The following is a 27,907-nucleotide window of genomic DNA, read 5'->3' on the forward strand; positions in this document are numbered from 1 at the left end:
TCACAGTTAAAACATAGAGCGTTTCATTAAGTACATTAGGTGTTTTTTGTGGTTACAGCCCATGGTAATACAATTGTATCAGTGCAGTAGGAGCCTCTCTCATTGTAAGGTCTCACTTTCAACCAGCAGGGTTCCCCAATTGTCTCTCACTCCAGCAGTTCCACATAATTGGCAGGAAACATGCCATAGTTCCCACTAGGACCATATCCACGCCACCATCCATCATCAATCCTCTCGATGTGTGTGATCAGGTCATCCGGATCGAAGGAGATCTCTGTGTCATCCGCTGGATGGAAGAAAGGGACAGATAAAGAGTACCATTAGCCAATATTTTTTTTGTTAAAGAGGTGATCTGTGAAAGTCGTAACTGCCCATAAGTTAAATACAAGCACGTACGTATAAAAAGTGTGCCAACAAGAAGTTCTCTCATTACCCATAGCAACCAATCAGAATACACATCGTTTTCAAACAACAGACTCTAGATTGATAGTTGGAAGCTCACTGGTTGCTACTAGCAAGAAGAAATGTTCTCATCAGCACACTTTTTATTCATAAGGCCCCAAACGTCTAGCATTTGTTGGGAACTTTATGGCAGCATTTCTTTGCTGTATTTCTAAACGCCGTCTCTGCTGTGGTTATGAATGTGACTCACCTCTGGAATCTGCCTTTATTAGCTTTATATGATAAAATAGGCTCGAAAAGACTAGCAAACAAACTATTTTTTTTATGCTTTTAACAAGCAGAAACTCCTTATACAAAATCTGATCATGTGCTAAACAGAATAGCTTATGCATTAAAGTACATAATGTTTTTCCATTTTACATAGTGTTCTAAGATATGCTTCTCACAACACCACACAGTAGTTTGAGGTCCGTTTGGATTAAGACCAAGTTCTGCTATTTAGTTTGGACAATGATAAACACAGACAGTTAGTCTGGTCCAAGTAAAATATTCCTGAGGCTTTCTACTACCAGCAGCTCAACTATGTCATTGCTTAAAGCTAAACTCCTGGAATTAGACCAAATCTACCTTTGCAGTGCTCCCATCAGCCTCCCCCCTGCATTTTAATGGTTATGGTCACCTTTTCAGAAAAAGGGTCAACAACGTACCCCCACTCCCCCCCCGGTCTCCGCTGTACCAACCCTCATGGGTGCCAAAACGTCAGTGCCCTTGTAGCAGTCCAAGGATTTGAAAACCCCATTATTCTCCCTTCTCTCTGCAGCACTTCCGGGATGGATCAGAGACAAGCTCTGTGCCAGTGCTGACCAATCACAATCACTTTGATCCATCCTGGAAGTGCTGCACAGATATCAGTGGGAATTTAAAATCCCTGGATTGCTACATGGGCCTGCTCAAAACACACACACACACACACACACACACACACACACACACACACACACGTAAGTAAAGCTGGGGAGGGTGTACAGTGGCAGTTCTTTTCACTTGTTCTGTAAAAGGTGAACACTTTAAATGTCCATCTAGTCTAAGGACCCCCAGCAGTCTTCCCCTCTACCCAATGCTCCAAGCTATGGCTAGTCCATTGGCGCCAGATACAGTGCAGGGCTGTAAACCCGCTGCAATGGTAGATTTAAGAATCTCTCCTAAAGGCCAAAGTGAAGCAAAGAGGAGCTTTAAGGGTGAGCCTGGACTTCCTCCAGAATTACAGAACATGTGCGTACATAATGAGATAGGGAGGATTCTGAGTGTCGGCAATACTGGGAATTATCCATTTGAAGGACGGCTGTGTAGAGTCTGTCCAGCACCAGAATTTAATTCATAAACAGGGAACAGGCAGGACCAACAGGTAATTGCTGTATTGTATTAGGTTCTGTGACTTAGAATATAGGAAAATGTGACACGGGATTTGCAGTTAGCAATACGATATTCCAAACTAATGTCTCCTGGCAAAGAAAGCGGCGTATTTGGCTCTCTCCAGATTGTGTAGTTCTGAATTGTAACATTCAATCCCGTATCCGGATTGTTCTAGATGCCTGCAACCTGGCGGAGTACACAGGTGTGCAGGGTCGTTACATACTCAGGTATGAGGATAGCTCAGAGCTTTCAGTTTGGAGACCCCTCCCAGTATGGGAGATGAAAGAGGAACAGATCTCATTCCAGAAGTCAGGTCGGTTCCTGGTCAGGGTGTCAGGCGAACCCCAATCCATAGGGCAGAGGTGGGTTGTGCAGTAGGACGCTACAACTAAAGCCCAGGGAACCAAGTATCCAGGAGGGCTGGGCAACAGAGTCAGAAACTGGTAAGAGGTGCAGCGTGGTAATGCAGTTGAATCTGAGCGAGTTTGAGCCAGGTGGCTCAGTATTTTTCAATGTTTGTATTCTGCTGAAACTGGAGAAGATACCTTGTGTGGGAAACTTTAAGTTGGACTGTTTTTCTTTCTACCATCATAATAAAAGTGAGCTACCAGGCCCCTAAATATAGTTCCTGTCTGCTGTGGATTCACTGTATAAAATGCATCTGCCACAAGAACCAACATTTCCCCAGAGATAGAATACACACACATATATATATATATATATATATACACACACACACACACACACACACATACATACATATATACATACACACACACACACAGGGTCTCTTTAAAGTATTAAAGCACAAGGGTCAGTAGAACTGGAAATTTTAGAAAAGAGTTCAGCAGTCTTCACATATGGTTATAATAGTGCAAACCTATTTGCAAAGGATAACATATTGTTCTGAGATCACTGTTCTGTCTGTAACCCTACATAAACCATGTTACCGCCAGCATGAGCCAAGTGCTGACATAAAATATTCTCTCTGGGTTGCTGCAACACAGCGCTCACAAAACTGTCAAATAACAAAACCTTTATTCTTCTTGCCAGTAGGCATGACAGCACGGTTGTTATCCGACAGTTTCACTTGCAGTTTTTTATTTTTTTTATTTAGCTTTTACACTTTTCTAGTTGATGACACTCGATCCAAATCTGTGATGACATGTAAAACAAACAAACAATCTCATCGGAATTGTTTACAATTACGGTCTTTCTGTTGTGGAAAGAAAAAAAAAAAAAGTAAAAGGGATTGTGCAGCCTCTTGTGCTTCTGGGTTCATGAGACGAACCACCTAAAGGCCTGATCTATCTGATCCGGTCCAATAGGTGAAGTTGCCATATGGAAAAGAGATGCTATTTCGTAGCGTTCGTACATTTTAAAAGCTTGACAGATGTTAGACACTTTTTTTAAATTTCTTTTGAATTGGCCTGGTCTATAGAAATGGAACAGAAAATGCAGTTTTTGAAGATATCACCATGAACTGGTCCCACTGAAATGCCAGGTGCACCGACTACTAGGCTACTATTAGGCTATGTGCAGCACTGCTTATGCAGTAACCACAAATCTTTACACCCACCAGCTTGGTAGTCGTAGAGCGCTCGTGCACACAGTCCCTGGTCTTCATCTACTCCTGTTTCATAAACCGGCTCCTGCTGATCCTGATGTGAAAAAAGGAAAAAAATGACTCTGCAACTGAATTTTATGCATAAATTACATTGACCACATTTTGTTAGTCTGTGTGTTGCTTAAACACTTAAAGAGGAACTGTAGTCTGCTCACATAATTTGCAATAAAGTCAAACATCGTTGCCATTCTGAAGCTGCCCTCCAACCACTTTGCATATTAGTTTATACGTAATGTGATTCTGTACTTGCCAAATATGCTGCAGAAATCTCCCTCCACCAAGTCTGGCTGCCACCATTTTAACTGTGGGCAGCTGAGCTGCTGCCTGTTCACTTCCTGGATGCACACAGAGGCACACCTCTAGCCCTGCAGCTCTCATTGGCCCTTATATCTCATCCCCCCTCCCTTCCTGGCAAACTCTCACCAGAGTGAGAGAGCAAGCTGTGCACAATGTCATAAGTCTAGGCTTTTTAATCAGACAAAAAACAGGAAGTGGGCTGTATAAGGTTATTTACTGACAGAAAAAAATATTTTACTATCTAAAGTTAAAACAAGGGCAGAAGATTTAATAGATGGAAAGATGAATTACTGAAGTTCCATTTTAAGTGCACCAAAAATCAGTTTTTGGTGCATTCTGATGCAACAGATTAGGCATTTTCATCAAGGTCTCAGGACCCCAGTGGAAAGATCCTGTAGCCATAACTTTGGTTCTTTATATCAAGCACACAGTCATAAGTAACCCACGGCTGGATTTTTTATGGGAATTTGGGGAAATTTTATTAGAATCAGGGCATGGCAGCATGACAGTGATCTCCCTGCCAGGGTTCTGAGAAGACTTCATAAGCCAAAAGATAGTCAGACTCTGCATAATCTATTGTGGATAAACATAAAGAGGACAAAATGTTTGATAGTAACAGTGCTAAACTGGAGGCACTCTGTGGTGTCTGAAAGCCCCTGTGCAAGTTTTCATATTGATTACTGTGGAGCCCCCTTAGACCCCAGACTCCAGCTGTACATGGGGCCTCCACATCTGCCCAAGGAGAGATTACACTCCACTTTTCATGGCATCAATCCTCATAGCCTCCATGACATCCTGACTTTGTGCCCTATGCATGCAGCCATCTATGTGTCTTGCCCAGCATCCAATATTATATGCATAGATCAAGTGCTGACCTCCTGGAAATGCTTTCTGCCTATTTGGCATTTAAGCCAGTGAGTTAAAAGTGCACAACAAATATCAAAGCTGAGTTCCATGGTTCCTATGATTTTATATAAATTTGTTTGGACCAAACTAACTATCTCCTTATAATGCTGCAGTGTCTCCAAATGCTGTATAAACTGCATGAAGCTTCAGTTACATACAGTACACAGTGCTGTATTCCGGGTGTGAGACAGACACTTCTCATCTCACACCTGGAACAAGGCAGTCAGTCTGAGCCACACTCGGCCATTCATAGACAGGTTTGTATTTTGCAAATACAAAGCTTTCTTTGATTGGCTGAGTGAGAGGGGCAGGCTGAAGAGGTCACACTCTCTGCGACTTGGCTAATCATAAGAAGCTTTGTATTCGTTCACAGAAGACAAAGCTGCCTATGAATGGCTGAGAGCAATTCAGCCAGGTAAGATACGGGAAGTCTCTGTCTCAAAGCCAGAACCCAGCTCACACTGAGGTGTTTTTCCGGCACTTTTGGGCTAACAATTTGCACCTGTAAAACGCCTCCCCTGCAGTCCCAGTGTGAAAGCCAGAATGCTTTCACATTGGGGTGCTGTGCTGGCAGGACGTTGACAAAAAAGTCCTGCAGGCAGCATCTTTGGGGTGGTGGAGGAGCGGTGTATACACCAGTGCTGCCCATTGAAATGCCAAAGTGCATGCAAAGCTCTTCATCAGCGGCGCTACACGTGCACATTTAACCCTTTATTCAGCCGCTAGCAGGGGCTAAAAGCTCCCCACTGAAAAGCGCTGTTAAAACTAGCGGCGTTATACCGTCAACACCCGCCCCAGTGTGAAAGCAGCCTTAGTGAAGGGAATAGTTCATTTGGACCAGCTTTGTCCAAACAAATTACAAACAAAGTCACGGGAAACATGGAAAATCAGCTTAAAGGTTAGGAAACTTGGAGTCAGATGTCCCCATCTGCATACTGTTCAGTTAGTGACTCAAAATATTGAAACAAGACGGGACGGTTAGCAGGACAGCCAGGTAATTAGAACAGAGGAGATCAGCAGCAAAAGCCCCCACGTGGCTTGCAATCAGTGACTTTATGTAGCTAGCTTATTTTCCCATTTTATAATGTTGTACATAGAATGCTGCCTTGCGCTATCTTTATATTTATCGGATTCACTTCCCTTTTCTTTCTGGGCTCATTTGTGCATTGTCACCATTGTTTGCTGTGTATTTATGTCTTTACTTCCTTTGTATTCACTTCCTTATTAAAACTTGCTATATTCATATCAGAGTCTCACAGTGCCTCTTGCCTCCTCAGTATGGATACAAACCTCATCTTGCTCAGCAAGAGTTCTGTACAACACACTGATACAAGGAACTGTTCCTAACACCAAAGCCAGAGATGAGTTGACTACTAATATACAGAACAAGCCCTACCTCCCACTTACCTGGGGTGGAGTTTCATAAACATTATCTTCCTGTGGCTCCTGGTATATATCCTCCTCCTGCTGTTGATGAGCAGAGACTTGTTCTGCAATGAATAAAACAAAACCAGAATAATCATTTCCAGAGCCTAAAAGCTCCCTTATGTCTAGTGCCATTAGTGCTGTTCTCTGTACCTGTTACTTTAACAGTGGGTGCTGGAGGAGGATGAGACACAGGGGAAGGAGGAGACTCTGGGGGTGTCTGGTGATAAACAGGTGATGCAGGGGGTTCCTTATGATACACAGGTGATGCAGGGGGTTCCTTATCACGATACACAGGTGATGCAGGGGGTTCCTTATCACGATACACAGGTGATGCAGGGGGTTCCTGAGCCCGTTTTACAGGGGATGATGGAGGAGACTCAGGCTGACTGGTCGACTTCTGGAGGAAGGGACTGCGCAGCTTTCCTGAAGACAGACGGCATTAAACAGAAAAGACATGCAGTGTGATGTTACAGAAAACACAAAGAATGAGCTTGGAAAGACACCACAACGTACAGCCATTGAGACTCACCAGGCTGTGCACTCACTGGGGCAGCGTTAGGGAATGCACGTTCCTTCTGCATAAACACCTCTCGGGCATTAACTGTTCGCTGGCCAGCAGAACCCTGGGCAAAAGATGAATTATGTTGAAAGCTTAAATTCGTAAAAAATAAGGCGGTCTCTCTTTAACTCTGTTTTCCCGTTTCTCTAGTGTCTTTATTCCAAGCACATTACCGCCATTGGGCTTCCAGCAGTTTCTGCAGTATTCGTTAATGTGTCTGCACTGATCTACATCCTTTCAAAATGTTAAGATGGTCATATACTTATTGAAATTACAAAGTTTCAGCAGGGACCAGTCACATTTCAATCAGTGTTTGGCTCTCCCTACTCAGACATAGATTGTTGGATCAACTTCTTTCGAAGGGACATGTTGGAAAATTTTCCTCGATCAGCAACTGCAGGGTTTCCCTACACTATGCTGTTCCTTTTTACTAGTAGATATCTAGAAGAATACCATTTACAGGGCAAGAGGCATGTCTAATAATGCTATGTAATGCTCTAATCAGCTTGTCAGGGTTTAGGCTGCTTTTGCACTGCTCCGTTGCAAAAATGCATTTGCATTTTGTGCTGTGGTGCATTGCATTTTTTAATGCATGTTTGCGCGGCATTTTTCCCCTGGACAACGCACTTCCCACAGGTGCGTTGTGTTTTTGCGGAGGATTCCATTCATTTCAATGGTGTGTGTATTTATTTTTTTAACTGCACCAAAAATGCAGCAAGCAGGACTTGTAAAACGCAACGGACCAGTGTGAAGGGTTCCATAGGATTTAAAGCATTGGTCTCCAAACTGCGGCTCAGGGCCAGAGGCCGGATGCGGCCATTTGATTGTTTTTCCAGCCCTTGAGGCACCATTTCTTCCACCAATACCGATAATGGGGCACAATTCCTCCCAATGACACCAACGGCGGGGCACAATTCCTCCCAATGACACCAACGGCGGGGCACAATTCCTCCCAATGACACCAACGGCGGGGCACAATTCCTCCCAATGACACCAACGGCGGGGCACAATTCCTCCCAATGACAGGGCACAATTCCTCCCAATGACACAAACAAAGGGGTTCAATTCCTCCCACTAATACAAACGATGGAGCACAATTTTTCCCACAGACATCGGGACCTTTTCTACTTCCAATAGCCACAGTTTGTCCCTCCCTCCTAAAGTCTGAAGGACTGCAAACTGGTCCTTTGTTTAGAAAGTTTGGAGACCCCTGATTTAAAGGGATGCATTTTCCTGCCACTTTTTTAAATGAAAAACTGATCAAAAACAAAGTTGTGACAGGGCCCTTAGATTCCCATTTTTATTTCTTTGGCCATATTCCATAGAGGTCTACTTGCCCACCCAAGGCCCCTTTCACACAGCTGGACCAGATTAGACCATCTATTTCCTTCTATGGAGCTGCGGATGTCAACAGACATGAGTTCATTGACACCTGTTGAATGTTTTTCTTATTCTTTTGTTAAGACAAAAAAAGGAAGAAAAACGGATCAATGTGAAATGGCCCCAATGTGTATAGCAAACAAACCAGAACTACCAAAGTTGTGTTTCTTGTTTGGATGCAAAGTAGTCTTGTTTATACCCCTTTTTGATCCCCGTTTTTTCCTAGTAACTGAGATTTAAAACAGAGCATCAAGATCTCACTGGTAAGGTTTAGCACTATACCAAGTGAAGTAGAGTACCAACTCACCTACAGATGGGGCACATCAGGTAAGTTTTAGGCTGGCTGAGGGGGGCTGCTGCACACAAATGCATTAAGATAAAAAAAACTTTCTGCCTTTACAATCACTTTAATTCCCCAAATGGATTGGACCAGCTGGGCAGGGAACTGTATGTCACAGCATACACTGATGTTCCTGCAAATGTCAGATATAATGCATGGAAAGCGTGGGTAGCAGCTAAGATGAACCAGATCTAACGGCTATAAACTGATAATGCAAGTCACCGGTGTAAGTGATAGTTTTTTTTAGGTCTGGCTTATGACAGTCTATGTACATGTAGACACATGCAAATCCTGTCCATTTAGGAATGTGTGTATGACAACATTGTCGACTAGCAATTGTCTATTAACTGTGATTACAATTGGTCTATTTTTTCTATATAATGATCAATAAAGTTTTTCAAGGAGAAACCGCTGGCTGCCCTATTTCCTGTTCACACCTTTTGAACTTATAGGTCCTTCCCATTTCCCCCGCCCCCCGTTTTCCCCTACCCTGAAATTGTGACTTTTACAAGTCTGTCTCACCTGTACCTTGATTCTACCACATATTTCTGTACGATATTGTATGTGTATAAAGTGCCAACACGATGCCAAAATGGTTCAAGAATGATTGGAGGAACACAAAGACAAGTTCAAGGTGTTGACTTGGCCTCCATATTCTTCAGATCTCAATCTGATTGAGCATCTGTGGGATGTGGTGGAAAAATAAGTCATATCTATGGAGGTCCACCTCGCAACTTGCAGGACTTAAGGGATCTGCTATTGGTGGCTTGGTGCCAGATACCACAGCACACCTTCGGAGGTCTAGTGATGTTCATGCCTTTATTGGCTGTTTTGGTATTAAAAAGTGCTGTTTTGTGGCAAAAGTAGGCTCTAATCAATATAAGGTGAATTGTCAAAGTTGTTGCTGATCGGTGTAAAAAAAAAATTAATATATTTTTTCTTTTTTGTTCCTCATTACGTCTTACCCCAACACCAACCCTCCTGCACAATATAAGTGATCGCAAAAATATAGCAACCTGAACGTCTTACATTTATATAGTGAAGTTGTGTGCTTAGACATTATTCCCTTCTACTCACCCGATCTGGTTTTTCTGACTCCTCTTGTGCCCTCCTGTAGGAAAAGAAAGCAGATAACACATTCATTGTCTAGAATGCCACTCTGAATCCAGATTAGATATGGGTACATTTATGTGCAACTTGTCACAGGAAGACATCTCATCTGTGGCTTCACTTACCTATGAGCGTCTATTTCCCCGGCCCTCGCTTTGAACCGCTTCTCCCTCTCCTCAGCCTCTTTCTGCTCTCTCTCCTTACGCTCCCTCTCTAGCCGATCCCTCTCGGAGGATGCCTTCTTTTGTTCATCTAGTCTGCGCTCCTCCTCATCTTTCTGTAGACAGAGAGTTTTATTGTAAGGGCAGATTAATTTTTTTTTTATTTATTTCTCAGCTTTCAATGGTAGCTCAACGAACATAAAAAAAAAAAAAAAAAAAGTTTTGGCTTGACCATTGTTATTTGTTTCTTAATTTTGGATTGGAGGAGATCTGCTGCACTTATGTCCAGATGGATAATGCAGCAGATCCTCAACCTATGAGCTGAATTTGTTACCGCTCTTGGATGTTGAGCACCTGATTTGTTAGAATGGTAGGTTTACCATTTCAGCAGCAGTATAAGGCCATGCTACAAAATGTTTTTGTTGCATTTTTTTTTTTTTGGGGGGGGGGGGGGGGAATAGGAAGAGAACCCCTGTCTGATTTTTACTATCTGGGGTCTATTGGGGAGATTTCTCCCAACTTCCTGTTATGCCAAAAATGTTTATGTTGTTTTTGCTGTAGGATACTCCCTTCTCTGTTGGGAGAACATTGTGCGCAGGCATGACAGGAACTAATGGGAAAGCGTTCTGTGGAGAACGGTAAGATAGGGGTCATAATCCTTCCTTCCCCACCCCCAAAAATTTTATTTTTGCCTTAAAATGCACCTTTTTAAAATTAACTTCTTATTTGCATTCTTTACAAATTAAAAATTACAACATCCCAGTCGTACCACTCACTCCTCTTACAACATGGGATAATCTGGTAACAGAATATCAAACAACAGAATTAAGGATAACAAGGCCATTAAAGCACAACTAAAAAAGGAAGAACTTTTTCCTTTAGTTTTGTATAGCGTGGAGATTAAAGCCCATCAGGGTTTTTTTTATTTTTATTTTATTTTTAGGTACACCTGTTCAATTGCTTGGCAACACAAATTGCTAATCAGCCAATCACATGGCAGCAACTTAATACATTTAGGCATCGAGACATGGTGAAGACAACTTGAATGACTAGAAAGATGATTTTGAACATGGCACGATTGTCAGTGCCAGGCGAGCTGGTATGAATATTTCAAAAACTGCTGATCTACTAGGATTTTCACGCACCACAATCTCTTGGGTTTACAGAGAATGGTCAGAAAGAGAAAATATCCAGTGAGTGGAAGTTGTGTGGACAAAAATACCTACTGGTTTGAGATTATAGAAAGGCAATAGTAACTCAAATAACCACTCAACACAACCAAGGTATGCAGAATACCATCTCTGAATTCACAACACATCAAACCTTGAAGCAGATGGGCTACAGCAGCATAAGACCACACTGGGTGCTACTCCTGTCATCTAAATAGAAAACAGGCACATGCTTACCAAAATTGGACAAAAGAAGATTGGAAAAGTCTGAGGAGTCTCGATTTCAGCTGGGAGGGTCAGAATTTGATGTAGACATGAAAGCATGGATCCAGCCTGCCTTGTGTCAATGGTTCAGGCTGGTGGTGTAAGGGTGTGGGAAATACATTTTCTTGGCACACTTTGGGCCTCTTAGTACCAATTGAGCATCGTTTCAACATCACGGCCTACCTGAGTATTGTTGCCGACCATGTCCATCCCTTTAGGACTACAGTGTACCCATCTTCTGATGGCTCCTTCCAGCAGGATAATGCGCCATGTCACAAAGCTCAAATCATCTCACCACCGATTTCTTGAACATGACATTGAGGTCACTGTACTCCACAGTCACCAGATCTTAATGCAATAAAAAACCTTTGAGATGTGGTGGAATGGGAGATTTGGATCATGGACGTACAGCAGACAAATCTGCAGCAACTACGTGATGCTATCGTGTTAATATAGAACAAAAATCTCTGAAGGTGTTTTCAGCACCTTGTTGAAATCTATGCCACAAAGAATTTAGGCAGTTCTGAAGGCAAAAGGGGGTCCAACCCAAGACTAGCATGTGTACCTACTCCCAGGCTGCTTAAGACATTTCAGGACTCTCTTAGGCTGGGTTCACACTGCTGCAGCTAGGAGAACCGGATGTGATTCGCACCGCACTGCAGTGCAAATCACATCCGATCTCTGTGCGATGCGAGTTCAGCCATACAGATAGTATGGCTGAATTCGCATCGCACCCGCCACAAACTCGCACAGGACCCTTTTTTTGGTCCGCAGCAGAATCGGATCGCATGGGTGTTCACACCATGCGATCCGATTCCTGTCCGAGTTTGCAGATCGCACTGCGATATGCGAACTGATCTGGGGGTGTCATTAACGTTTCACTGACACTCCCAGCAGTTCGCATAGGGCAGTGTGAACTGCCGGCGGGAGGCATGCGATGCGGGAACCCGCCGCGGATTCGCGGCATTCCCACATCGCTTCAGTGTGAACCCAGCCTTAAGCAGGGAAAACTTCCTGACTCTATGAATGAAGCGCTTCATTGTCGTCATACCCAAACCTGGCAAGGATAGGCTACAATGTGGGTCCTATCGTCCCATATCTCTCCTAAACAATTATGCAAAAATACTAGCAAAGATTCTCGCCCTCAGACTTCAGATGGTTATTCTATCTCTCATACCACCGGACCAATCCGGTTTTATGCCTGGCAGGAGCACCTTTGATAACATTCGTAGGCCATTTTTACATGTCCATAGTGCATCACGTGAAACGTGGTGGGTTGGTTCTCTCTTTAGACGAGTTAAAAGCCTTTAGTTGGTCCTTGTGGGAAACTATGGCACGGATGGGTTTTGGTTTGCACTTTGTCCAGTGGGTTCAGCTATTATATGCTGACCCGTGGGCCAGAGTCCGCACCAACAAAGATATTTCTGTGTCATTTTCCTTGCAGAGGGGTACCAGGCGGGGTGCCCTCTCTCTCCACTTCTGTTCACGCTGGCCATTGAGCCTTTGGCCCTGGTGATGTGGCAGATGTCAGAGATGGGGGCATCCGCTCTGGTCCAATTGAGCAAAAGATCTTTCTATGCAGACAATGCTCTTATATACCTGAACGGTAGAGAGAGCTCATTTACTAAGCTGTTGCATGTGGTGGAGGAGTTTGGAGCAGTTTCAGGGCTTCAGGTGGGTTGAGAAAAATTTCTGGCATTTCCCATAGGCCCTCCTATTCCCACTGAGGGAGGTCACGTCTGCAATTATCATTTAAATACCTAGACATCCAAGTACATGGCGAGCTCTCTAAATATGAAGAACTCAATATCACTCCTATAGTCAAACATATGATGGGCAGACTTCATACCTGGATGTCATTGCCCCTCAATTTAATTGGTTGCATGAATATCCTTAATATGATTTTTCTACCAAAATCTTTATATTGTTTTCACGCTGCCATGGTTTTTCTCCCAAAAAATGTTTTTTTTTTTTAATGGACTACACCCTTTCTTCCTTTTTCTGGAATGGCTTCCAGCCTCGTATAGCCAAGTCCTCATTACAGGCGGATAAGGCTGCGGGAGGCCTGGTATGTCCAAACCTCAGGAATTTTATTGCTTCCCAACTCACCTACATCCAGGCTTGGTTACACTCTGACCCCCAGACTCCCTCCACAGGCCCCTCCACCTCTTCTCAGGAATGAGCTACATAGGTCAAGGAGATCTGGTGGCTCCAGATTTTCTCCTGTTGATAATAGTGTTGTGGCTTGGTGGGAGGGGGGAATTCTGACACAAGCCTCTCTGGGTATGTTGCCACAGAGCCCCTTGTGGAAAAATCCTAATCTTCCTGAGCTCTTTGGTCACCCGGACGCGCCATGGCGGAGTCGAGTTGGAGTTATTAATTTCTCTCATATAGTGGAGGACAATACCTTGGTACCCTTTGACACATTTAGACATAAATATGGCCTTGAAAATAAGTTCTTTAAAAATCTTTTACTACGACATGCCATTCAGGCAGTTTGGGTCTTTGACCATTGAGCTCATGGAATTTTCTATAGGAGGATCTTCTATCATTTCCGGAGATCTCCAAGTTGGTGACGACCTTTTATGGTCTCCTCCAGTTGGTGGGGGCTGATCCTTCCCAGAACTCTAAATGGCTGCCATCAATGCTTGAGCTTTCTGAAGAGGACTGGGAAGAGGCAACCAAGATATGCTTTCAGGATATAATCAGCACTGCTGACATATTGATCCATTTTACATTCATACATCACTTACACTACACGCCAGGCTGGTTCGCATGGGACTGGGTCAGGATATTGCATGTTCTAGATGTGATTTAATTGCTGCCAAATTTTTTCAAATGTTTTGGAGCTGTCCTGGACTCTCGACCTATTGGAAGGATCCATTTGCCTTTTTTGACCACAAGCTTCATTTGCCAATACCTCATACCCTGGAGGTTGGACTCTTAGGAGTGCTTAATGATTAATGTTCCTCATACACATGCTAGGAATTTGTTATGTATACTCGTTATTTTATGCACGTAAAATCATTTTATTGCATTGGAAGGATGTGGGCCCTCTTTTGTAGTGTTCATGGGGTTCTCCCCAAATTTAAATTAATATATAAAAGTAGGGCATGCACCTAAGAAATTCACCAAAAAATGGCAACCATGGCTGGATGTCTGAGGATTTCTGGGGGGGGGGGGGGGGGGGGGGGTGGGCTTGAATGTTGTTGGGGTTTTCTTTGTTCTCTACATGGACTACCTGCTTTTTGTCCATTAATAAATACTTGTCTTGGTATATCCATAAGTGCCTTATGTGCCTATAAGGCGAGCCTGTTTCTTTAATATTTTTCTTGCTCTAAAACTAAAATAAACACATTTCAAATAAAAAAAAAAAGTGTGTCTAAAAGTGGCCGGTGAGTGCCACATCCACATTGTGGATCTCATTCTCAAACTGCATCAATGTAGTAATCAGCTGAATCTTTAGTACGGCAAACCACGGGAATAGTTTTATTATTCTGCCTGATCCTTAACGGACTACTGTTAGTTTTAGCGTACTTCAGTGAGCAGAAATTTCGAGTTAGGCTCCTTTCACACGGAACGTATTTCTGATCCGATCAGCAGTGGATCCATTAGCGGATCCCCAGATGAATCTTGGTTGAAATGACTGGATGTCAGTTTTTTGTACATCCCCACCCAATCAGCTTGTGCCTGGTGGACACTGGTCAGCCCACGCAACCTGGAAGGACTTGGAGGTAGAGGAGTATAAATGGACACAAGTCCGCTTACAACAGCCACACATGCATGTAGCTTACAATCAGGTCCACCTGAAAAACTGACACGTGGGCCTGATCAGAATGCTTGTGTGAAAGGGCACAATGATTGTACGGTTTGCCTTAAAATATTTGATTGAAAAGGCTGTATATTGCCTTTAGCCTAGCCATAACACAGCCTGATATCTACATGTGATGAGACCAATTTGAACATTGTGATTGATCCATAAAAAAAACACTTGAAGAATATAAAAAAGGGGTTTATCAGCAGGGTCAGACAACTAGGAATTGTTCCTTTTCAGTCATCTTCACCATGGATGGAGCACGCTCACTGCCCATATTTCACTATAACAATCTGACCATGGATGGTTGCCCAGCTCTGCGCTCAATACACTGGAATGTCACAATGACATATTCATTTGCCATTAGGAGACTAAGCTCACCTCTGCCCTTGCCCAAAAGTTCTCTTTTCCACCACGTTTAATTTCAGACATTGCATTTGTTTTCTGGTAAACCGAGCCCTGTGAAAAAGAAACAAAAACAGATTTAGCTCAACATGCACCACTTTGTTTTTCCTAGAATTATCTGGGTCAATAGTAGCTTGGAAAGTGTCCATAAAGAGGCAGTTCTGGTACTTGGTATGAAACAAGCCAAAAGATTCATAAGACCGAGACACTATTTGGAGAATTTGGCACTTCCAAAAGCCTCATATATCCAAACCGTGACACTACAGATGTTTTTGCCTTGACCAAGACACAGTATCTACAAGTAGTAGAATATGTTGCCAACATTTTTTAAACAAAAATACTTTGAGAAAAATAGAAGGGTGATGCATTCTAGCAGGGGCACAGTAATGAAAACCTGACAGACATCCTAAACATTTCAAGCAAAAAATAAATAAAAAAGGTTCTAGCTATAGGTACATGTCAGCCTAACATTTACAATTTACCAATACCTACCTGCGCTGACACCCCAGAATCAAGCTTTTGTGCTTCTTCACTCACAACCCTGTGTCTACCAAATGTCCTTTTCAATAGCAAAACTTACCACGGGGCCCTGAGGAGCATCACTGCCTCTGCTACTCTCTTTATGGAAGTTATAGTTGGCTCCAGATGCTTTGGCCACCTTCTCCATAATAGCTTCTGGTTCTACATCCTCATCAGCACGGGCATTGATTGTGACATGGGCTCCCTTAGGAAAAAAGAAAAATGTAGAGATTTAAAAAAACAAAAACAAAAAGACAGCGTCCCTGCAATGTACCATGTGTGAAGCGACTGATTATTGGAATACATGTATGTTGCTGTTGTGAACTTTCTATGTCATTCTCTGACATTAGACAATACTCTGTATGGACTCTGGAGCTTTGTGGTTATTTGTTTGGTTTGTTGATAACTCAAACTTTTTCCCTAATTAAAAAAAAAAAAAACACACACACACAGCAAGTGCAATTGTGAAAATTCTACGCGACCCTATCTAGCTGAACCTGGCTGGAAAACATGACTGAAAGACAGGCCTAAAGTGACGTAAAATAAAAGCAATATGTTTAAAAGAAGTATGGGTTTTCTTTTTTTTGGCTAATCATACTTACCTAGGTGGATGGAGCATCAGACCCGCCGTCTCTGCGCTGAGAACCGAGCCATTGAACATCACCGATGGCTCAGTTCTCACTCCTCCCCAACAGAGAGATGTTGACTGTCAGCATCGTTCCTGCTCTGCTCTTCTGCACTCATTGGAGCGATGAGTTGTGGAGGGGCGGGGAGATGCCCTCTCAGCAGCTTGCTGAGACTGGCATCAATCAAGGCAGCTGGCGGATCCAGACTTGGCAAGTCGGGATGACGCGCTGCCTCGACTGATGGCAGCGACATCAGCGAAGAGCGGACTTCAGACCACTCTCCACTGAAAACGGGTCACAGGAGTGCAAAACAAATTGCACTCCTGTGACCCAGAGGAGAAGTCCAGCCTAAAAAGCTCAGGCTGGACTTCACCTTTAAACAGAAGTCTGAAAAAGCATTTGATACAGTTCCCCATAAATGATTAAATTTACAAGCCAAGGTCTGCAGGCATGGACAATAAGGTTTGTTCTGGGGTAAAAAAATTGGTTACATGGGTGCATCCAAAGGGTGGTGATAAATAACATGTATTCAGATTGGCCTTGAGTGGCAAGTGGGGTACCCCAAGGTTCTGCCTTGGGACCAATTCTATTCAATTTATTCACAAATGATATAGGAGGATGGGATAAATGGCTCAATCTCAGGTTTTGCAGACAACACAAAAGTTAACCAGGGCAATAACCACATCTGGATATAGAAAATTTACACAAAGACCTGAACAAAATAACGGAGGGGGCAACTACATGGCAAATAAGGTTTAATGTGGAGAAATGTAAAGAAATGCACATTACTCACTGGGGGGGGGGGGGGGGGGGGGGGGGAACGCTGGGGGAATCAAGGATGGAGAAAGATCTGGGGGTCCTAGTCTTTATTCAACCTTACCTACTATGTAACTAGACTGTACCACCCATCTCTCTCCCTTTGTTTTATCGCCGATATCTATCTATCTATATAGTTAGTAAGGATAAGGAGCGTTACAACAAAGATTTTAAATCAATGAGGAAAAAACAAAAAAACAAACACAGTTGGGGTATACTTGAGATTTCAGAACAATCGATATAAAAAATATATGAGTTTAGTTTCATTTTAATAGGAGTTGTAGGGTCAAACTGGGGCTTGTAGCAGCTACATTAGAGTTTATAATGGACTTTAAAATGTGTCCAAGTTTGATTTTATAAATTGTCATGACTGCTCTTCATGCGCTCATACAATATTATTCTTATATGTACCCAATTTCTCAGAATTTTAGAAGTTTAAATTTAATACATGAATCTATATGTACAGTTTTTTTCCAATACTGACATTTTGAGGGAAAAGTATATGGCACCTCCACCAATTTTGGAAGATTTACGGGCAAGCTGGATGACATACTGGCTTCTTTCATCACATGGCGATTTTAACCGGGTGATATCCCTCCACTGCACAAAGTCATTAAAAAGTCAAATACTTTGTGATAAGACAAACAACTAAAATAGATCTGTCATGGAGATATTTGGGGGGTAATGCAAATACAGAGTTTACACTAGACTTTAAGCCCTCATTCACACTGAACACGGCATTGAAATCGTGCAACTTTGTCTGAACTCACACAATTTCAAAGCCACATTTCAGTCCAACATCAGAGAGGACTTGAAAGACATCTGTGCGGGTTCATGCGCAGAGGTCTATTGAAGTTGCCAGAAGTAGTACTGTGCAGGAACTACTTTTGAAGAAAAAAAAAATAAAAAAATAAAAAAAATAAAAATAAATAAATAAAAAAAAAAAAAAAATCGGTACAGGCCCACAAAGTTGCCGTCACACTGATTGGGATGGTGCCATTGCCATCAATCAGCTGTGATGTGAACTGGGGATTAATGGCAGTACTGGCTGGAATACCAAGGTTGCTCCTTAGACCATACATGCCCTGTCGTTTCCTCTAAGGCAGTCCGCAAACCACAATGGTCAGAAACTGTGCGTCCTCTTCAGCGGCCATAATGGTACAAACAGGGGATCCGATGTACAGATCACCCATAGTAGCCAGCAGAACTGGGACCATCGTGAAGGTTCAAAAGAATGTAACAATGTAAAGAAGGAAATTAAACAAATGAAAGTAGGTGAAAATTCACAAACAGCACTTAAGGCCCCTTTCACACATGCGGATGGTATGTCCGTATTTCATCCATCCGTTTGCGGATGAAATACGGGCATACATTCATCCCTATGGTATAGCGGGTGTCTGCGGATGAGCATCTGCAGACACCTGATATCGTCCGCCTCCGCTACTGTCCGATTCTGCAGACGGAGGAAAATCCTATTTTTCTATCCGTCTGCAGAGCGGATCGGATGAACACGGACAGACGGTCCGTGCTCATCCGATCCCCATAGAGGAGAGCGGAGAGCTGACAGGGCGGTCCCTGCACAGTGTGCGGAGCCCGCCCTGTCCGCCGCCGGCTCAGCGGGGACAACGGAGCGATCCCCGCTGAGCGAGCGGATCATCAAGGGGAGGATCATTACTGATCCGCCCCGTGTGAAAGAGGCCTAAGGATGCTCCTTTGAATATCCATTCCCAAAAGGCAATAGCTTCTTCATGCAGTGACCATAAGGTTTCTTTCACTCTATATCAGTGTTCTCCAAACTGTGGCTGCATGTGGCCCTTTGCTTGCCCTTAGCCAGGCCTCCCTCTCAATGACACCAACAATGGGGCACCATTCCTCCAACCGATACCAATAATGGGACACTATTCCTCCCACTGATAACAATGGGGCACTATTCCTCTCATTTTAACCAATAATAGGGTATTGCTTACTCTTATTGATAGCACGGAATTTGCTACTCCCACCAACCACAGTCCTGGTCCCCCTGAAGGACAGTAAACTGGCCAGTGGTTTGGAAAGTTTGGAGACCACCTTGGTCTATATACTTATAATTGTAAATGTTCTAAAGAGCTGTGTTGTGGATTACTTGTCTTCTGTTAGGAACATGGCAGGTCCGATTCTGCACTAGGTTTAGAAGGTGGTCAGTTCCTGAACTATCTGCTTTAAAAGACATAAAAGTATCCATGAAAATGAAAAATTCAGAAAGCATTTTACAGGTCAAATAAAGCATGTGAAGTTGTTTCTCAAATGACTCAACAAGGAGGAGCTGTGATTGAGGAGGAAGATTAAAGTCCCCACTTCCTAGAACTTCCACAGCTTGTGTGGAAGGAAATATGAATCTGAGGACAATCAAAGGGGAGGCAGAGAAGGGGCAGAGAAGGGCTGAGCCCAGAGAAATGAAAAGATGAAATGCGGAAAATAAAAATGGTCTACATTTTTACGAGACACCCTGAAGAATGACTACAGCACAGGCAGAGAATTAAACAAAAAAAAAAAAAAAGAAGATTCTCAATAGAAACTATAACTACTCCAATATAACAAACATTCAGTCAAGAAAAAGAACAATTTAGCTTCATAAATTCTCTATCATTACTGGAAGAACACTCCATAACCACTAGGTGCCTCAGAGTACCCAGCCGCTTTCACTACTCAGTCTGTGGCATAAGGTCATTTGGACAAGTCTAAATCCTCTGCCTTATAGGCAGTCTTCTAATACAGTAGCCTGCTCTTGTCAGTTTTGCAATGTAATTCATGGGATCACAAAAAGAACATGAGATGCTTTGCATGTGCTCGGCAAAATTGCAATGGCATCTGTACACAGCAGTAGCAGTGCCTGTAGAATTTAGTGAACAGCACCAATGCAGGGAAGTTGGAGATGGTCCCTTCAATGGCTGTCCACATATAGAGACCACGGCGTTAGGATCAGCACACTCAAATATTCAATGATGTACAAATTACCTAACCGATTAAAAGGTTAAAGTTGTTGAAAAAAACAGCACATCTTTTCCTGCAGAATTCATAATGTGAAGCAGGACAGCAATTACAATTTTAGGACCTTTACACGTGTGTCTGGACAGTTTCCAGCAGTATGCGTTTTGTTTTATTACATCTTTGATAAGGGGGAACATTAACATTGGTAACATTTTACGGACAGCTCACTGCGTCACAGCACTGAAGAGCCTGTACAGATATACAACAAATACTTTAGGGTCCATTCACAAGGGTGTTCAAAGTAGGCTTGTTGTAGCCATTTCACTGGCAGAATTCTTCCCCATCTGATTCCATTGCAAGCAATTCCTCCGGCATCCAAAACATTTGCAAACATTACTGAATCCTAATGAAGGGGATCCATGTTTTGCCCCTTAACACATTTTTACGATATCACTTGAATCATTAAAAAACGCTTTTGGACTCCTTTATGAATTTGGTCTGGCACTTTTGGTTTGGGCTCAGAGTGACATTCCTGGGTGCCCACAGGAGGGTAGGCCTGGTTACACGCAAGCCGTCTAACCAGAGCAAGTGGGCTTTTTGACTGATTGTTGCCTTCCCTTTACTACTCTATCAATAAGTATTGGATTTTCAGTGACTCTTGGATGTACCTTTTCAACAAATTAAAGTGGTTGTAAAGGCAACACGTCAGCTTTATATCCCTTGATGAGAAAGGTTTGTGTGTGTCCACACTGCTCAGTATTGTGTGGTTCTAAGGCTCATTGACAGTTGCCATTTTGTTATTACCCATCATCTAATAAATGTTTTTTCGGTAATGGTGCACCTTCCTTGTTTATTTTCGTGTATTCTACGCATGAAGGAGAAGAAAAAATAAATAAAATAAAACAACACACACACACACACACACACACACACACACACACACACACACACACACACACACACCTTCTGTGTGCGGCAGCCCCTCAAACACCCACCCCAATACTTACCTGAGCCCCTTTTGATCCAGCGGCGCACAGGAGAGCCTTGCCTCTTCAGCGACTCAAACTCCTGATTAACAGCAGCGGGAGCTAATGGCAAAAGCTAACCATAGCCAGTGAGCCAATCAGTATATGGAACGTGTGAGAATGGACACAGCAGCGGCTCAGCTTGGGTACCCCCATAGCAAGCTGCCTGCTGTGGGGACACCCAGCAGGAGGGAGGGGCCAGGAGCACCGCCTTAGGATCCCAGAAGAGGAGGATCCAGGCTGCTCTGTGCAAAACTATTGCACAGAGCAGGGTATGTATAACAGGTTTGTTTGTTTTTTTTAAACTGAAAACCAAGACTTTAATATAGCTTTAAACTAACAATCAAAGTAGATCAAAAAGTGCGTTTTTTAGCTTCTTTTAACTTTGTTTTATAAAAGTCAATATCACCAAAAGAAAGCCGCCTTATGTCCTAAAAATAAACTGTACATGTATTTTTTTTTTTTTTTTTACTTAAAGTAAAAATTATAGACCACACTTTTTTTTTTTTTCCCCATTTGGGATAGAGCAAGGGAGGGTTTAAACTCCGAACAGATTTTTTTTCGCCATCTTTGTCCAATTGCGGAAATTTTCCTTCACTTCCTGTCCCATAGCCAAACAGTTAAGGGAATTTCTTGGGGACCCCCAGGTCACCAGATCTAGTGTCCCCATTGGAAGATTTCCCCTCTTAATTTTCTGGAGACAACCCAAAATTTGTGATTTTCTTTTACTTTCAATAACAATGGTAAACAGGAAAATCGATATTGGTTCCCCCCGTTAAGGAGATTCACACTAGCAATAAAAACAGACAAGCATTCTAATCCTTCTCCACTCTAACCAAAACTTAAAAAAAAAATAAAAATAAGATTTGCCTTCAGTTATACTTTAAGGAATGACAAAAATATAGCCGAATAAATAGGCCCAGAGCAGAAATATAAAAATGTTTCCGGTCCTTAATGGTATACAGGTGTGAGAGCTAAACTGGTTAAAATAATGTACGTGGCTGACAATATGCAGAAATCAGACACACATACACAGACAAAATGATGGCTAATCAATTCCTCAAGGATGACAATCCAGAAGTGATTTTACTGGGTTGAATGGTCTGACATTTATTGGAATGATTTATTTCCGATGTCCTGCACTGCACCAGCTCTTATACAATCCTTATGTGTGTCTAAATTAGCTGTTCCTGTCTAGATCACACATTTACATGCAGAATACAGCCATCAGGTGGCTGTAAGCAACATAGCCAATCCTTTATATATCTCCCTCCATAATGAAGGATGCAAATCCCAGGATGCACTTAATGCTCTAGGAGGATGCCCTGCAATCTAGAATGATGGCTCACCATGCTTGATAGCATATGCTTGTACAAAAGTTTGCCAAATCCAGCCTGAACTGGTAGCAGGCAATGCTGCAAGGTCCCTTTGTGGAACCTTGAAGCCACAAACAAGGAATCTGACTTGCCAAATTAGGAATTGCCACTCATATGCAACTGAAGTAACTTCCTTAGTATAGACTGGCTTGGGGCAAAGTTCTCTCACTTAAACAATAAAAAAAAGTTAATAACTCTTGGGCAAAAAAGGATTATAGAATGCAGAATGACCTTATCCTTATTAAGGAACAACATTTTTTTTTTTTTATTTCCCTGTAAATCCTTTTCTTGGAGTATATCACAGGACACAATATCTGCATATCCATTACAATAGGGTTACGCTGCCACATTCAGGGGATTGGACACTGGCACAGACAGGAAGCCCTAATCCAGACATTACCCCCTCCTAACTAGGTATTACCTCAGTTTTGCAGCAAGCCATGAAACAACTAAGGAAGAGGGGCAGAATCCCTGTGTCCTGTGATGTACACCAAGAAAAGTATTTTACAGGTAAGCCAAAAACACCAATTTTCCTTTCAAAGGCCCGAACTTCCACCTGGTAAAACGAGAACCAAAGAGCAGGCAAGAGCATTACAAACTTGAGCTATCAAAGCCTGACATTGAATAGCTCCTGACTGAACGAGCAGTCACCAAGAACAGCAGAATTTTGCCTTTCAGACCATAATCATGAGAAATAAGCGGACGGATTTAATGAGAAGATGGTAGATTTGGAATCCGCGAGACCCTTTCTTGGACCTTTAGAAAACACAAAGAGGGAAACCGCTTAAATTGCAGCAGTCAACTTCAGGTAAATCTTGACTGCATGAACCACTAAGATATGAATAGCCATGTCCTCCATCGTCTGAAACTTAGAAAAGAAACATAATGTGCTTAAGATAAAACAAAAAAGAGATCACCTTATGTAAAAAAGGATAGCCGAAACCACCTTGTGTCACAATGGATTTCCAGGAATGGTTCATTATAGGCAAGAACAGCCAATTCTAAAACTCTACAAGCTGAGGTAATAGCAGCCAGAAAAATTATGTGATTTTAGAAGGACTAGGGTATTGTCCCAGATGGGTACAAATGGACCGGTCTGATATCCAGAAAGTACCAAGTTGAGGTCCCAAAGAGTCAACGGAGTCCCGACTGTTGTATAGTATGCCTGACCCCTTGTACAAAGACACGCCGAGGAATTCAAAGCCATGGAAGTGAACTGCCAAGGTCAAAATCTGACCCTTGAGTGTGCTGAAAACCAGACCCTGGTTTACTCCCAATTAAAAAGACGCCAGAATGCAGCCCACATCATACTTGAAGTGATTGTCAAGGCATTGTAAGCATTAAGAGAAAAAGCCTTCTGTGTGCAGAAGCCCCTCTAATACTTACCTGATCCCCATCTAGATCCAGTGATGTTGTAGGAATGTCTCGGCTGCCTGTGACCCCCCTCATTGACTGAGACAGCAGCATGGCACCATTGGCTCCCACTGCTGTCGATCAAAGTCAGTCAGCCAATGAGGAGAGAGGGAGGGGTTGGGCCAGGCCACAGCTCAGTGTCTGAATGGACACAGGGAGCTGTGGCTCAGCTCCAGTTACCCCATAGCAAGCTGCTTGTTATTGGGGCACTCAACAGAAGGAAGGGGCCAGAAGAGCCGAAGAGGCACCCGCAAAGAGGGGGATTGAGGCCACTCTGTACAAATCCACTGCACAGGGCAGGCAAGTATAATATGTTTGCTATTTTTACCAAAAAAATAAAATAAGTCTGATAAATCTTCTACAAAGCCATCTTCCTAGCCTCAAGAAGGGTAGGGGATAACGGAATGGGATACACCCCTGTTGCTCAAGACCCTGGCTGCAATAAACATGCCAACCATAAAGAAGGATGGAAGACTGCGCCTTGCAACAGGAAGTTGTGTTCAACTAGCAGGGTCCATGGTTTGCCCACCAATAATTTTAGAACAACAAAAACACACAGTCTCCTGGGTCGGACTAGGGTAATTGGAATTGCTGAAATACCTTCCACCCAAATACTGTGAAACAGACAAGATAGAAGCTGTAGAAAGGCATTCATTATGCAGAACAGGTCCCACAGTGTTACCAGAGCATTCATTGTGAATGCTTGAGGGTCCCTAGTCCTGGATAAGAATCCATCTAGTTTTGCGCTGAACCTAGATGCCAGAAGATTGACATTTGGGGTTTTCCCATATCCAACAGAGCTCCTGCAGAGTCAGCTTTTCACTATGAAAAGCCAAAATCCGCCTGACAGTTTTCCGTACTGGGAATGTGGACAGTGGACAAGGCAGAAACATGAACTTTAACCCAACACAGAATGAGATCCGTCTCCTCCTGCGCAGCCAGACTTCTGTTGTCTTCCTGGTGTTTACTCGTGCCATGGCCATGGCATTGCCTGAATGAACCCTTACAGGGAGGCATATTAGTCAGTTGCACCAACCAATGCAGTAGAATAAAGCTGAATCGCCCTCAATTCCAGTATGTTGATAGGCAACTTCCTCTCCTGTAGGGATGCACAGATACTGGTGTCGATACGGAGTATTTTCACAAATACTTGTAGTCATGAAAATGCTCCGATACCCGAAATAGACACCTTGTGGTGCGATTTGCATTTTTACAAAATGAATGTACGCAAATCACACTGCAAAGAATCAAATGTGCTTTTCCGTGTGTGTGTGTACGTGTACGTGTGTGTGTGTGTGTGTACGTGTACGTGTGTGTGTCCCCATCCCGCTGATGATTGAAAACCATGGCGGCTGGAAGTGCTCACAGGGCTGGAGGACATGTATAGGCGGTCTGCCCCCAAGCTGACATCACTTCTGCCCTATACCCACAGGGGTCCTGGAACTTCTCCTCCAGCAGCTGTGGTCAAATCGCAAAGTATCGGTACTCGGCATTGGCGAGTACTTGACCGAAATTACCGGTACTCATACTTGCCGATTAAAAAAAATAAAAATGGTATCGGTGCAACCCTACTCTCCAGGACTCCACCCCAGCATACTAGGCTGAAGTCAGTTGTCAGGACCTTCCAGGAGAGAGCAAGGAACATTTTCTCATCCTCAGCATACACAAGGAAAGGATACCTGCTATTGCTGTAATCCAGCAATAGAGGATGACAATTTATCCCTGCCCTCATTCCCTTGAACCTCAGCTCTTTTATTGTTGAGACCTGGCCTGTTCACAATATACCGTATTTATCGGCGTATAACACGCACTTCTTTCCCCTTAAAATCAGGGGAAAATCGCGGGTGCATGTTATACGCCGATCCTTGCCGATCTCCCACTGATTGTGGGGAAAGGAGCGAGCGGAGCAGAGATTCACAAAGCCGAAGTATACTCACAGTCCCGCCTCGGACTGTGAGCAGAGCCGAGTCTAGCCGAAGTACTCGGCTTTCTGCATGTCAGCGGCGCTCACTCCTCTCTCAATCAGTGAAGGTGGGTGGGACTGCGAGAGGAGCCGAGTAAAGCTGAGTATACTTCGGCTTTGTGTATCTCGGCTCCGCTCGCTCTGCTCCAGTCAGTCAGCAGGGGGATCGGCGCCAAATTTAAATCGGGGCAATCCTGAAAAAGAGACTGGACAAGGCTGCACTGATGGACAAGGTTGCACTGATGGACAAGGCTGCACTGATGGACAAGGCTGCACTGATGGACAAGGCTGCACTGATGGACAAGGCTGCACTGATGGACAAGGCTGCACTGATGGACAAGGCTGCACTGATGGACAAGGCTGCACTGATGGACAAGGCTGCACTGATGGACAAGGCTGCACTGATGGACAAGGCTGCACTGATGGACAAGGCTGCACTGATGGACAAGGCTGCACTGATGGACAAGGCTGCACTAAGAAAGGTTTTGGCTTTAGAGACACCTTAAATCTTACTGAAGCCAGTGATCACACAGAAGTAGTAAGCAGTAAAGCAAACCCATTTTTTTTATACTTTGTTATTTTGTATACGTTGATTAAAAACCATATGCATATTTTTAAAGCATTTATGGAAGCCGTCATTTCAGATCCATTCAGCAGCACCCTATAACCGTTTACTGTAGTAAGGTGTTACTTTTCAGTAACTAATTTACCTGTATATAGCAGAATAAAATGCCTGAAAGTTACAGAAGTATTTGCTTCATATTTTATACCGTATCTCCATTTGTAACTGAATAGCAAACATGAGGGCCCTGACTTGAGATTGTGTTCCAGCAGAGCAAAAAAAAAAAAAAAAAAACGAATAGGATGAAGAAGACAATGTGGATCAAATAAGGAGATCAGCAGCATGGATGCAGACAAATGTGGAATACTACATACATTTTCAGCTAAATACAGTTTTATTATTATCTAGATCGGGGGTCTTCCAAATTTTAAAACAAAGGGCCAGTTTATTGTCCTTCAGACTTTAGGAGGAGGGCTGGATTGTTAGCAGAAAATGTCCCAGGCACAGAATCAGCGACAATAAATATGGCCCCGGGGTTGGTGGTCAATAGGAGGAAGAGTTGTGCCCCTATTAGTAGGAGGAATAGTATCCCATGATTGATATTGCTGGAAGAAATAGTGCCCTACTGTTGGTGTCAGTGGGAGGAATAGTGCCCCAAGGGTCAGATAAAGGCTAGCAAGGGACCACATCTGGCCATCGGGCCACAGTTTGGAGACCCCTGATCTAGATGATAATTTTCATCAATGCAATATGGGCATTCGGTAATCTTGTACCTTTAAGAAGTTTGCAATGGTGCTGACGTGATTGGCACACACTCCTTTTCTGGCATCTTTCACACCCTCCCCTGTCTATAAGAGATAGAGCAAAACAGAAGATAAGGACTAGGAGAAAATCAATGAAAGAGCAAATTAGCAATGTTTTTCCTTGACTCACCCAATTAATGAGGACATATTTGGGAAGACCTGAGTTGGGGTCCTGCACTCTGCAGAAGGCATACATGACCTTTCCACTGCTCAGTTCATCCACCAGTTCTTCCAGACCACCATCTGTGGAATATTAGAGGGAACATGAAGGGGAAAACACAGATGATGAATAAGGGAGGACATAGAAGACAAAAAAGGTCAAACATTATGTATGTAGAAGAAGCAAAATGAAACTTAGCTGACTGCAGCTCATACATACAAACACGGACGTGGTTAGACCTCCAACTACAGCAGCATAGAGATTCAGTATGGAGATTAGTGTAAAATAAAAAAACCACACACCTCCAGTCCCCGCAAGTCTGATGTCATTGCTGTTTCCTTCATATGTGTACAAAGCCCTGAAATGAAATGTTAGATCAGAATCAGATACCGTGAAACAATA

The 27,907-nt window shown here is 43.2% G+C and overlaps 1 protein-coding gene across 1 annotated transcript; it reads right to left on the reverse strand.

Annotated features, from left to right (window-relative positions):
- DBNL (drebrin like) lies at positions 1 to 27,861 on the reverse strand. Its single transcript, XM_077469690.1, has 12 exons — positions 27,808 to 27,861; positions 27,476 to 27,588; positions 27,316 to 27,390; positions 15,856 to 15,999; positions 15,252 to 15,329; positions 9,588 to 9,739; positions 9,430 to 9,463; positions 6,603 to 6,696; positions 6,224 to 6,496; positions 6,053 to 6,135; positions 3,395 to 3,476; positions 1 to 286 (listed from the first exon to the last, which is right to left on the reverse strand). The coding sequence occupies exons 2-12, from the start codon at positions 27,539 to 27,541 to the stop codon at positions 147 to 149; spliced, it is 1,221 nt and encodes a 406-aa protein (XP_077325816.1). The 5' UTR covers positions 27,542 to 27,588; positions 27,808 to 27,861; the 3' UTR covers positions 1 to 146.
- Positions 27,862 to 27,907: the final 46 nt, after the last annotated feature.

The sequence above is a fragment of the Lithobates pipiens genome, unplaced genomic scaffold, assembly GCF_037356315.1.
Source record: "Lithobates pipiens isolate NorthernLeopardFrog02 unplaced genomic scaffold, aLitPip1_a1.2 Scaffold_8, whole genome shotgun sequence".
NCBI classification, from domain to species: domain Eukaryota; kingdom Metazoa; phylum Chordata; class Amphibia; order Anura; family Ranidae; genus Lithobates; species Lithobates pipiens.

Coding starts and splice junctions, on each gene's coding strand:
- DBNL (XM_077469690.1), bottom strand. CDS start 27,541: ATGTATGCCTTCTGCAGAGTGCAGGACCCCAACTCAGGTCTTCCCAAA. Junction 27,391..27,475: donor AATATGTCCTCATTAATTGG/GTGAGTCAAGGA, acceptor TATCTCTTATAG/ACAGGGGAGGGTGTGAAAGA. Junction 9,740..15,251: donor ACTTTTGGGCAAGGGCAGAG/GTGAGCTTAGTC, acceptor CTCTGTCTACAG/AAAGATGAGGAGGAGCGCAG.